The 12,804-nt window shown below is 35.1% G+C and overlaps 1 protein-coding gene across 1 annotated transcript; it reads left to right on the forward strand.

Annotated features, from left to right (window-relative positions):
• Positions 1-272: 272 nt before the first annotated feature.
• LOC131850735 (uncharacterized) lies at positions 273-12,800 on the forward strand. The gene is made up of 14 exons (XM_059201080.1): positions 273-715; positions 1,582-1,996; positions 2,155-4,040; positions 4,670-4,858; positions 5,677-5,862; positions 6,335-6,617; positions 7,012-7,944; positions 8,191-8,351; positions 8,864-9,025; positions 9,250-9,786; positions 10,166-10,363; positions 10,855-11,378; positions 12,097-12,243; positions 12,508-12,800. The coding sequence occupies exons 1-14, from the start codon at positions 539-541 to the stop codon at positions 12,578-12,580; spliced, it is 5,871 nt and encodes a 1,956-aa protein (XP_059057063.1). The 5' UTR covers positions 273-538; the 3' UTR covers positions 12,581-12,800.
• The last annotated feature ends 4 nt before the right edge of the window (positions 12,801-12,804 follow it).

Genomic DNA, 12,804 nt, shown 5'->3' on the forward strand with positions numbered 1-12,804 from the left:
TACGCTATTGTATATGTATTCTTATCACTCATGAATAACATTACAACAGTGTATGAACATATCTAATAAATTGTATCATTTGCTTAGCATACGTTAGACATGGAATATTAAATAAAAAAAATCTATGGTTCAGAGACAAGGAAGAATCCTTTAAAATAAGGTAAGATATATTATTACTCTGCACAACTGTCAACAATGTTAGCAGCTCAAACAGCATTTTTTAATCTTTGCCACAGACCAGGAGCCGTCATTGTCAATGTCAGTCAGCTGTTTTCTCTCTTATTATATTTGTTCTTGTTGTGGTTTTTATTCAATCATTGTTTTGACAAAGTTCTTTTTTAGTAATGTATTTTTTAGAAACCAACTTAGTTACATAGAGTACATTTAAGTATGAATTGACTTGTAGTCTACTTGTGACGGACTAGTAATTACTTTTACGTTTATTTTTTTCATTGTTCTCTCTGCGTAATTTCTGATTTCTTGATAAATATTGTAATAAATAATATCCTAATGTCCATGAGGAATCACTGCTAAGAATATGGAGGGGCTGACTCAAAATGAGAAGATAATATGGTCGTGTTGGGATGAAAAATCACCACGGGATGTTGCAAGAGAAGCTGCCGCGAAAGGCACCCATATCAACTTGGCGATTAAGTATCTAATGGAAAAAAATGTTTGGAATGAGATTACAGCTAAAGATTGGTTCATGGCGGAGGTAAAATATTGTTACATTTCAATGTTTCCATAATAATTCTGTTGTTCATATACTTTTCTATTTTCTATATGCAGCTGTTTTGGCATTTAAGTTTTGTAATATGTTCTATAAATATTGTACACAATGTCTCTGAATCCATAGAAATTATTGATTATCTAATCAAATAAGATGATAGAACTAAATTTTATATTCTTGGACTTTTGGGTTTAATCTGATGTAGGTAGTAAGTTAAAAAATAAAAATTAGACATTAGACACCTAATTTATACAACAAAACAATTTTTTTTATTCTGTTTTTGACTAATAGTTTATTATATTTATTTATAATATATATTAATGTAATTACCCTACAGATAAGTAAAAAAAATACTAAAGAGTTAAATTACTTATTTGTTTTTATTATTCAAATTAGTATGATTTCTTATTTTTAATTTATAAATAAACACACACATTGGTAAAGACATTACATTTTTCTTCATTATTATTTTGCATATAACTGCATGGCTAAATAAAATTTCTTATATTTAATTATGACGACCTATGTGGTCTAGCACACTGCTTTACGATCAATGGTTGCGGGTTCAATTCCTCGCACAGCACAAACATTTGTATTCATGAGTGTGATTGTTTGTATCGGTCCAGGTGTTTTCCATGTATAGGTAGGTTGGACTCCATTTTCCGCAATTGGCCTCTCATTCGGGCCGTTGTGCGTGTAGAAAATGTATATGTATCAGTTATCTAGTATCCATAACACAAGCTTTAGCTAGCTTAACTTGGTTCTAGATGGCACCGTGTGAATTGTCCTGAGATTATTATTATAATACTGATGTAGTTAAAGGTAATGTCTTTAATATTTTTTTTTTTTAGGTCAAAGCATGGACAGTCCAACTTCTGATGAGAAAACAGATATTCAAAGTACTTCATATTTTAAACAAAGTGCAGGTAAATCCTGAAGAACACTTAATGACATTAGCTCAAACTTCTGCCCAGATTCAGTATAGAGATTTTATAGTTGAACATATAGAAAAACTATCAAAAGATATATTACCAGAAAATATTAATAAGTGGGAAGACTTTAAACGACACTGGAATTTATTGAGATATTTGGAGAAATCATTTGAGGTTGATGGTACATTTAAACAAAATAAAGTTTTTGGTACCGGTACAGACAGAATAATAGTCAATGAGAGTGAAATCAAAGCTTTGACAATAGAGAATATAGAGAAGTATCCTGCAAATTGGAAAAGTAAAATTTCTACTACTCTTTTCTTTGATACCTTTGGTAAGATGTATTTTATAATTATTGAATATATAATAATAATATATTTTATTAAATTAATTATTTAATTTCTAAATGTTATTTTTATAGATCTCATACAACTGTAAAAATTATTTCCATATTTTTATTTTTTAATTGACTGATCATTATTGTTATTTCAGAGTTTTCACTGTTAGACTTCTCGTCTCCTCTTGAAGTTTGGAATTATTTGGTAGAACATAATAAAGCTATGGTCCTTGTTCGATGGATTAATGTACAGACTTCAGAAGTGGTCCGTGACATGAATGCGCGCTATAATTTCTTCAACAATGACAATTTTTCAACAAGAATGCTTAATGTTGATACTAAAGGGTTTGACAGTCAAGTACTTGAGAGATTAGACAAAATCTTTCGTAATTGGCCTATTAATAATGAAATGATAAACAGTGTTTCTAAAAGTAATTGTTATCCATATACAAAAATGTGTATTTATGATACATTATGCTCATATGGAATTGTGAATGATGATGAACGTAACAATTTGTACCAAATGATATCTAGATTAGCCCGTACGGAGAATTTAAGACTCATAGAAGACATTTTTACAGAATCATGTTCTACAGTAACCAAACAGCAATTTTATGTTGAACTTGCAAAATACTGTGTGAAAAACAAGTTGTATAAGGTACTCACAATGTGTGTCGAAGGAAACATATTAGATACAGATCTGTCAGATGTTGAACAGAATGCTAAAGATTGTATTGAACTATGGTTATTATTCAAAAGTATTGAACAAACTTCAGATCGACAGAGTCATGTACTGCCAGTTTATAAAACTTGCCAACAAATAGCTAAATCTGATATTGACGAATACATTTCGTCAAATCCACATTTAGTTCTTGGTATGATTTTACTAGAGGACAATGCAAAATTATTTGATATATTTTCTAAAGATGATTTTTTGCAATTCAAGGATTTTAAATTGCCAAATAAAAAATATAAAGATAAACTTCCCCATTTGCATAATGTTTTTAAGAAATTTAATGATGAGAATCAAACATTTGATATAAAGGATGTTAACGTTTATCAATTGCTTTCCGGTTACCGAGGTTTAGACGTGTCAAAAATATTTGAATTTCAATTAATGAATCAAAATACCAAAAGTCTCATCTCTGACAAACCTGATAGGCGGAGTCTGGGCAGTCTATTATCTGATGACATTGATGTCAATGCAACTAGTATAAAAACATTATCTCAAAGACCCATAGATATGCCAGACTTTGCAAATGAAAAGCTTATGAAGAGATATGGGTATGTTGCAAAATTAAATCATGTATACTATTTAAAACAATATCGCCCTTGTAATGCAAGTCAGGCGTTTGTCTCTCAGCAATATTCAACATACAATCGTCTTCAGGATAAGAGTATTAAAAGCGCTTGCTGTGAAGCGCACGCGTTGGCTTTACAGAACTGGTCTGATCCCGCCATGGCCGCCTGCGCGATATCTTTTGTTGCCATGATTGGTTGTAATCCGACACGTTGTAGGGTTCACATGTCTGCCGCTAAAATGATAAAAAACCACTTAACTTCATACAAAGGTGCATCGGAAGACAAGGCGAATAGCATTGTCAATGAGTATATGTCCAAGCTGATTCAGAGTAACGAAGACGTCGCACGTGATATACTACGCCACCTTGAAGAAATAACGATGTATAAGTTGCGAAAACAACAAAGTACTGATGGCAAAATTGATATGGCTACAGTTTTGTATGAATCCCAATCAATGGTGAAATTTGCTTTTTTACATGGTTTGCCTCTGCCAGAGATGCTATTGAGGGAATTCGTTAAAACTAACTCTTGGTTCAATTTCCTCCTATTTGGCGACGTATTTCGGTACCCACTTCATCAGATGTTGCAATTATCGCAGGAATTTGAAAATAAATCGTATTCAGAGCACTTAAAATATATAATGCTTCACAAGAATTTGGACGATGGATCTGAGAGAGATAATAAATCTAGTTCCAGTAATGGACAAAGAAGAACGTCCAGACTGAATTCTACAGATTCGGTGAGTTGATTTACTTATGATAGTACTTGGATAATTTGTTTGTTGAAGTTTCATAATTTCTTTAGAATAATATATTATGAATTTGGCTGTGCAAACACTACTGGATAATTTAAGAATCACATCCTTCTTAGATAGGTTTTCACTAAGAAGTAATAAATACAAATTTGCCAAAATCTAAACATATCATCCATATACGCCACGCTTGTATTTAATTTATGTATCATTATAAAAAAACTATAGTAGTACAGTACATAAATTGCTATTTGCGATTTATTGCCACCATAATTTTTTATAAATATATATAACATTTCCACAAGTTTACGGCTATAAATCGGGTATCGCTTGATTCCTCTAATCTAACGACGCCCCATTTATATCCCTTCAATCCACGCATTTTGCCATACGTATAATACAAGTTATATAATATAGTTGTATAAAAAGGGTGAGAAAAAAGTTTTGATATTTGAGTTTTTCTCTAGTTATTTTTGATTGCATATATAAAATGAATTAGATTGCAGGGAAAAAGATAATAAAAATAAAACTCGACATGGAAAAAAATAAGCTGCTAAAATAATAGAAATAAATGATTTTTGGATTTCAATATAGGTGTCACAATTGTATGTCGCCAGAGCCCGTCGCAGGCGGTCGGCGGCGGCGGCGGCGGCGGCGGGTGGTGGCGGTGGGAGCGGGCGGCGGGCGGCGAGCTGTGGGAGGCGGCGGCGGCGTGCCACGGGCCCGAGGACCCGCCCGCCGCGCTGCTGCGGGCCGCGCGCCGCCGCCGGGAGCCGCTGCTGGCGCTCGTCGCCGGCTGCTACGAGGTCTGCACTACTCCTTAATACAGTGTTGCTTATTTGTGAACATGTTTTGACATGCCACATAGCGTCGTCTAGTATCAAATTGGAGAATTTGTACTGTTGCTAAATCTTTACAAATATTATATGCGAAAGTAACTCTGTCTGTCCCGCTTTCGCATCGAATCTACTGAACCGATTTAAATGAAATTTGGTACACAGATACACAGCCCTAAGAAAGGACATAGACTAATTTTTAATGCAAAAAAGGGTTGTGAGTGGTGGAAACGGGAGATGGAAATTGTATGGAAGTATTGTCATTTTTAAAGCTAGAAAGCTTGTAACATATTTTTTAGGCAGTTGATTAAATGTAAATAAATATGACATTCGAAGTTTGTAAACCCTTAATCATAATAATTAGTCAAATAAAATAGGGGATGAATTGAAGTAATTTTTGAAGCTAGAACGATAAAACTTTTTTCTATGACGTTTTTGTAGTTTCGTTATCAAATATTATTTATTTATTTGGTAAAGGTCACTATTTCACGCGGATGAATTCGCGGGCAGAGCTAGTAACTAATAAACAAAAAGTACATTCAGTTGAATTAAAACAGTTGTACTTATGAATACAGAAATGTTTGTACTCGTAAGTTTTTTTATAAATCTCCATCACAATGGAAACATCGAAAAATCCGAGAGACGGCGGTGGGCTCGCCCATTGTCACGTTGGATTCGTGTATATCGAGCAAAATCTGGGCATGTCAAGTGTTGCCTGCTCGCCGACTCTGACTATCTGGTATAACAGTCGTGAAGGTCTATTTATGTGTAAGTCTGTTACTTTATAGCCAAACGCTGTGGATGTGCTTTGGGTGCAATGGGTGTTATCATCCATTGGGTCAACTGAGCAAGAACTAATATTCTCGGATACGTCACAAGAGGTCCCCGCTGAACAATTTCAGCGTGTGGCCGAACTCTGCCTGCGGGAAGGCTACATATCCACCTTACATGAATCTATGCTTATATTCATGCCAGTAAGTTATCATATATTTTTTTAAATTATAATAATTCAGGTTTTATTGCATATAACCGTATTTCATTTTATTTTTTATCGAAAACTAGTGGCGTTAGCGACTTAATATTGATATTTTTTTGTGACACCAACAAAATATACAATATATATGTACATATACTATATATATATAGTCGATTTAACATGAACACGAATTTTTTCATTTAACATTTCCTCTTTATCTGTTGATGTACTTTTATTTATATTTAACCACATATTATATGAAAATTTAATCATACATTCCCCAGACATTTTTACTTGAAACATACACAGATATTTTGTGTCTCGACACAATTTTATAATTTTATTATATGTAAAGATAAAGAATATAATGTGTTTTTTTTTTTTAAATTAAGAAATTCAGAATTACTTACCAGTCGTGTAGAAATCAATATCGTCCGTCATTGCATATTAATTATATTTTATTTTTCTAGGAAAGTCCTCTTGCACTACTAACATCATTCCTTCTTCGATGTATCCGCCAACGTAATTTCGACTCTGATACCGTGAAAATACTGACCAGTTTTCTACAGCACTGTCAGCGCAAATACAGCAATGATAAATCTGGTCTTGGTTGGCAACTATCAAAAGATGCACTACAAAGAGTCGCCGTATCTCTAGTCAAAATAGCCCTCAGTCAGTGCTTTGATAGTGCATTCCATCAAAGAGAGTTTTTAAGATGTTTGTCCATAGCGCAATTTGACAAAGGGTTTACAGGTACGAGATGTTTTTTAAATTATGTATTTGTTTATTTAAGGTCAAACGTTAAAAATAAGGTTCAGAGTACATTTAATACTTTGTATCGTGGATTCATTGTCGACTGTTAAAATTCGACTATAAATTAAATTAAGATGAACATTACATTATTTTAGCATTTTATTGAGGGGGTGTTACAAGAGATAGATATTTTACGGAAATTTTAATTTAAAAAAATTAGGAGGTATGTTTTTGTTTGTTTCATGTACTTAGTATCTAAAAACCATTTTCCAAAAATGAATTTTTTATATTTTTAAAACTATTGGCATATAAAATGATATTTATGTTTCCTTAGGCATATAGTGTTTACATACGTATCTATATATGTACTCTTATATCACTTATATTTTTTCAGTGCCAACTCCGAATTTCGGTGTTCTATACGAAATACTTCAAATATCTATGGAAACGTCGTCGGTTGTGAACATATCTAAAATGATGCAATCCGATGCCGAACAATATTTATCGGAGTGTGTCGAGATGTACACTAACGATCGCAGCTACGACGTCGCTCTCAAAATAGCCAAGCTTGGTAACTTGCCTGTGAACAACATATTGAAAGCCGAATGGACCAATAAATACGAAACAATGCTCTCAAACGAAGAGTTAACTTTAGATGACAAACATTATACTCTTTATATTGCACAGTGCAGTGAAGCTTTTAAAAAGGCATCTGTTTCTTTCCAAGATTCCACAGATTATTTGATCGCTTATGCCGAGCACATAACAGATAGTGTTCAGAAATTCTATTCTTATAGAATAATCATGAGTTGGTTCGAAGATAATCTCGAGTATGGTTGTAGAAGAGAGGAAATAGAGCATCGAATGTGGGACGCATATTTCCAAAGTGAGGTACAAACAGATATATTTCTCAACAGTTATGAGAGCACTATTCATTTTGTATTGAATGGTCAGAAAGATGCGACTCTTTCAAGGAAGATTGGCTTAATACATATGGAGAAACCTTTCTCTTCTACTCTGAGTGAGATAGAGATTGCATCTGACGTTGGTAATATTGAGAATGTAGTTTTGCTGGATGATTCCGACGCCGTCGATAGCTGGAGGAGAGTTATGAATGAACTTCTCGAGATGCGACTATTGGTGGATGCATTCCGTTTATCTGCTTTATTTAAGACACAACCTGAATTTAGATACAGACCGCCAGCTTGTCCTGTACAGATCATACGGACCTGCCTGAAGTTGGCTGAAGGGTTGTGCACGCCATACGATCTGCCACAGGAGTTAAGATTAGTGATATCGTCGCCGTTGCTTCAAAATAAATTAACAGGTAAATTTTAGGTTTCTTATTCGTATTTTGAATTATGTTCAGAGCATAACTGTTAAATTCCTTAATTGATTATGATCTGAGCAATTTATTTGAAGTCCTCAGATGAGCTTTGTCCTCTTTCTACTCACAAGGCAACCTTATTATTGCGTTTTTTTATAAGGGGATCCCAGGATGGATCCTAATTGTTGACGTCAAAAGTTAACATGTGGATATATCATGAGAGATTAAATAGGCGGTTGATGGCAGTGTCGGGCACATCAGATGCGAGCTTCGAGGAGTTAGTGGTGATCCAAGAGAAGCCGGACAGCTCCCCGGAGAGCTCCCACTTGGCGGCTCGCGAGGAGGCCGACCGGCTGGCCGCGTTGGACGCGCTCGCTCTCCGTTCCGCCCTTGTCCTTGCCAAGCAGGTATTTCTCAATCAATTTCAAAACTCACTAAATTCTTCTAAATTATTCGTTCCGCCACGTGATCTTCTGTTGTGATTTTTAATTTTATCATATACGTAAAGACCTTTTCATGTTTGTAACAATATTTATTTATCTACTGACCACTATACATGTGTATGTATGTGTATGTAAATAAATACACAAATACTTTTATCTACATAGGTGCTTATTATTAAATATATTTTTTAATTCGAAATATTTATATTTTTTTAAAACCAGGTTTATTTTAGTTTCAGTGGCAGTGTATTACACTACTACAAATTAAAAACCTATTTAAGTCGATTTGCCTGCAGTTTTATACATAGTACCGTTTTTTTTAATAGATAGATTTTTTTATGAATGAATTGTAATGCTTGGATTTTTATTAGGTTATTATTATCTTGCCATGATATTTAAAGGGTACATTTCCAATATCATGACAAGTGATATAAAACACATTACTATGTTTATTTTTTTTATTCATTTTTGTACAGATCGCCAGTTACTTCCGTATAGCGTTGCAAATAGGGTGGGACTACAAATCCGTGCTCAAGTATCAAAGCCGTTCTCTCGATTTCATTAACTTAGTGAGTGGCAGAGCTCGTATGTCACTAGCGAATCTTGTATTCAAGACATTCAATTTACCAACAAAGCAGGTATGACATTTCTTAATAATTTAATTTATATACATCTAGATACTTATTACAACATTATAGAAAGTTCAAATTAGTGAAATTATTATTGGAAATATAATGTATTATTTTAAATTATATCAGCAAAAGATTCTAATGTGGTTTTGAAACCTTCAAATACAACATATCTTTAAATTGATTAACAGATGTAAATAAATAGAAGTATAACTCGGCTACAATTTTACCAGATTTCAGAATTCCTTTGCCACGAGTTAGTAGCAGCCATTATTTCGCCCCACCTCGTCAAAACATCAACATTTAGACAAAAAGAACATTTTCAATATACACTATGGGGTTACTCTCTCAGTTCAGATATGGAAATGTTTTTGAACCTGCGACCCGACGCTTGCAGTCAGATCGGCCAGCTCATTCTAGATCACTTGGTAGCCTTCCAGAAGATATACAAAGCAACAGCCTCCACTTCGTTCCCTGAGAATGCTGTAGATGACAGTTGTATGGACGTAGAAACGTTGATCGATGACGAATATCAGAATATAGAAAGCGATGGAGTCGAATCTGTGCTAACCGAGGAAGGAACTCTAATGTCTGTTGATACGGAGTCGATTTTTTCCGTTTCGACGGTTTACACTGCTGGTATACGCATGTCGAGAGAGACTAGACGGAATCTATTCGATGTTATGACGAGGAGTAACGTGCATATACGTTATGAAGTTAAATCGAATGTAAGGAAAGTGACCAAAGGCGCTAAACTCTCGTCGAAACAGGTAAGATACGGGGTCAGCATTCTCGAGGTTACCATTGCTGTACAAAACTGATCTAATTTAGTACTCAATCAATCAGATGTGAATTCACTTAAAATTTTGTGTTTTGTAATTACAATCGGTTTATAGACAAAAAAGTTATACAGGTACGATGTCGTGGGCTTGCAAGGTGAAAGTTGGCAGGACTGTCGTACGTTTTTGTCTCTTGGGGCCACACAGGCATTGTTACGAATTTTATGGATGATTAAGAAATGGTACACCCGCCTGCGCTGTCGGTTTATGCTGATAGGGCACTAAGATGAGTCCGAGTCATGTCAGTCCTAGGAATTTATCAATATATGGTATATGTTTGTGAGTTTTGAAAGTGTAGCAATGTTTGCAGGTGAACATAATAAGCATAGAGCTGCTGGTGGTGGCTCACGAGTGCTTCTCGTGCGCGTGCGACACGGAGGGCGTGGCGGTGGCGCTGCGGTCTGCGCAGGCGCTGGCCGGCCGCCTGCTGCTGGCGCGCTCCTGGCGGCTCATGGTGCGCCTGCTCACCGGCCTCGCGCGCTACCAAGAGTGCGCCTACATCTTTCAGGTACCATCCGCGCCCACAGGGAACCTAAGTAGCTAAGTTAAATAGGCGAGTGCCATATTTGGAGGACTAAAAAAAATGTCTGGTCCAGCGGTTTAGCACACCGCCTCGCTTGCGATGGTCGTGAGTTCGATTCGCACGGTACAAACATTTGTATGAATGAGTATGATTGTTTGTATCAGTCTGAATTTTACATATGTATGTTATGTATGTATTTACAAAAAAAAAATCTAATGTGAATCTAAAATGTGAATTGTTTTGTACTCTGTGTATTATCCTAATATATTATTATTGATAAGATACAACTATTACTAAGAACACTTTTAACTATTAAAATAAAATAAATGTATTTCATCACTGTTTGCCATTTTGATGATGCTTTTTGTCTTCAAATGTTTGTTGTCATGTTGATTCTCTGCTAAATTAATTAGTAGTACATTTTAGCATAACTAATATTCTTGAAGTTTGTTTTAATTACTCGATTTTCTTTGCAGGCATTACGCGATCATCATCAGTTCGAGTTCCTCCTTGGGCAATTCGACTACATGCTTGGTCAACAGTCTGATAAAATCGCAGAATTCAAACAAGGACTACTCGACTTTTTGAAAACACACTGCCCAGGAGATACCGAGTCGTACATAATGGTTGCGCTACACTTCAACATGTACGCCGAAGCAGCTAACGTTAAGAGGAAACAAGCTTTAGATTTGATCAAGGACTTGGAGAAGATGGCATTAGATGGCGCTAGAGCGGCGTCGAAGAAACCCTTCAAGGCTCCTATGTGGTTATTAATCCATGACACTGTACCGACCAGGTCGTTACTAGAGACTGCATTGAATCATTGTACGGATGCATCAGAGTTGTATCTCCAGGGTGGATGTATGGGTTTCGCCGGTGATATGGCGACTTTAGCGCAACAAATCGCCTTACAGATGTCGATATTGAACGCTTCGCCAACGAGGCTTATACTAAATAGGAAAACGGAACTGCTGTACAAACTTGTCAGCGAGTACTTGACGTAAGTGTGCCTATTTTTTTGTAAGACCAATTTGTAAGATATTTTATCTGGTTGACAGTTTATTACAGGGTTTGAAAATGAGAAGGTAGACATATAAACCACTGTACAGGATGCGATGCATGTGTCTTGGAACAAGTGAAGTGTCCTAATAATATTCCTAATGATGTCGGAGTACAAAATTTTCGATTTTAGCATATATGTCTATACGGACGCATTATGTACGTATTGTACAGATTACATATCTTATACTTACCTACATTATGTTATACTACCAATCTGAATCTAAATTGTAGTCTAAAATGTGTCTTCTAATGATCTTCAGAATTTTGAATTTACACTACTGATAGTGTATAATTTTGTGGTAAAAGCTACTAAACACTGCATTGGTATTCTATCTTTTAAATACACTTTTTACACACACAAAGGGACTAACTAACCTAGTTAGGTTAGTTCTGTCCTGAGGAGATGAAAACCATCGCTCCTAAGAATATCCTTCAACTCTTGTCCCTGACGGGTCTAGGTAGCGATCTATGCAGGTCGTAGGAGCTGCTACAGGTTAGCATCTGACATTAACCCAAAAGCCTCAATAAAAAATAAATAGTTCTATCCTCTCAACACGTATGTGTCTGGATCTGAAAGCAAATTGTGTTTTACACACAAGATTTAATATGGCGTTGTTGTATTTCTGTATGTAACCACTGTATATGTACGATTGCAGGTTTATGGAGGGGCTGGTGATGATGTCAGGACGCGGCGGGGAGGCGTGGCGGGAATTGGCGTACCGCCGCGCACTCACCAACGATCAGGCTTTCCTGCGGGACATGGCAGCGTATCGACCAGACGTTGCGTTGCAGTTCCTTGCCAGGTGTGTAGGATTCTTCATTTTATTGTTTTGAATTGAAATAATTATACTTAAATTGGTGAAAGGATCAGAAGCACCACTGGAATTGTAATTTTAATAAGAATCAGTTTTTTAATTATTTAAACAGGCGTTGTGTGAATATTGTTGTACGATATGTTACTGCTCATTTTTATCTACTAGGTAACATTAACAATTGTTTTTTTTTAATCATTGAATGTATTTTATTCATAATATAAATATTGAGTTTTTTTCTTATATATTTCTCAGGTACAAGTTAGAGAAGAACAAAACTGCTGTATCTGAGGCCGCCATGACTGAGCTCAACAATCTTTGTAGATGATATAAATTAAAACATTAAGATCTCTTACTTCTGATATAATGCTCATTACTTTCCAGAATTCTAATATAAATATAATTAAGTAATTTTCTATTATGCCAAAAATTTTATTATATTATGTAAAATGCTTCTTTGATTAAATTTTTATATACGATATTAATCAAATTATATTTAAACTAAATCATTATTGTTTCGCTGTGATATGTATAGTCAATTGACTGAAGACT

This window comes from Achroia grisella, unplaced genomic scaffold, assembly GCF_030625045.1.
Source record: "Achroia grisella isolate CSIRO2021 unplaced genomic scaffold, CSIRO_AGI_Agris_v1 utg779, whole genome shotgun sequence".
Lineage (NCBI taxonomy): Eukaryota > Metazoa > Arthropoda > Insecta > Lepidoptera > Pyralidae > Achroia > Achroia grisella.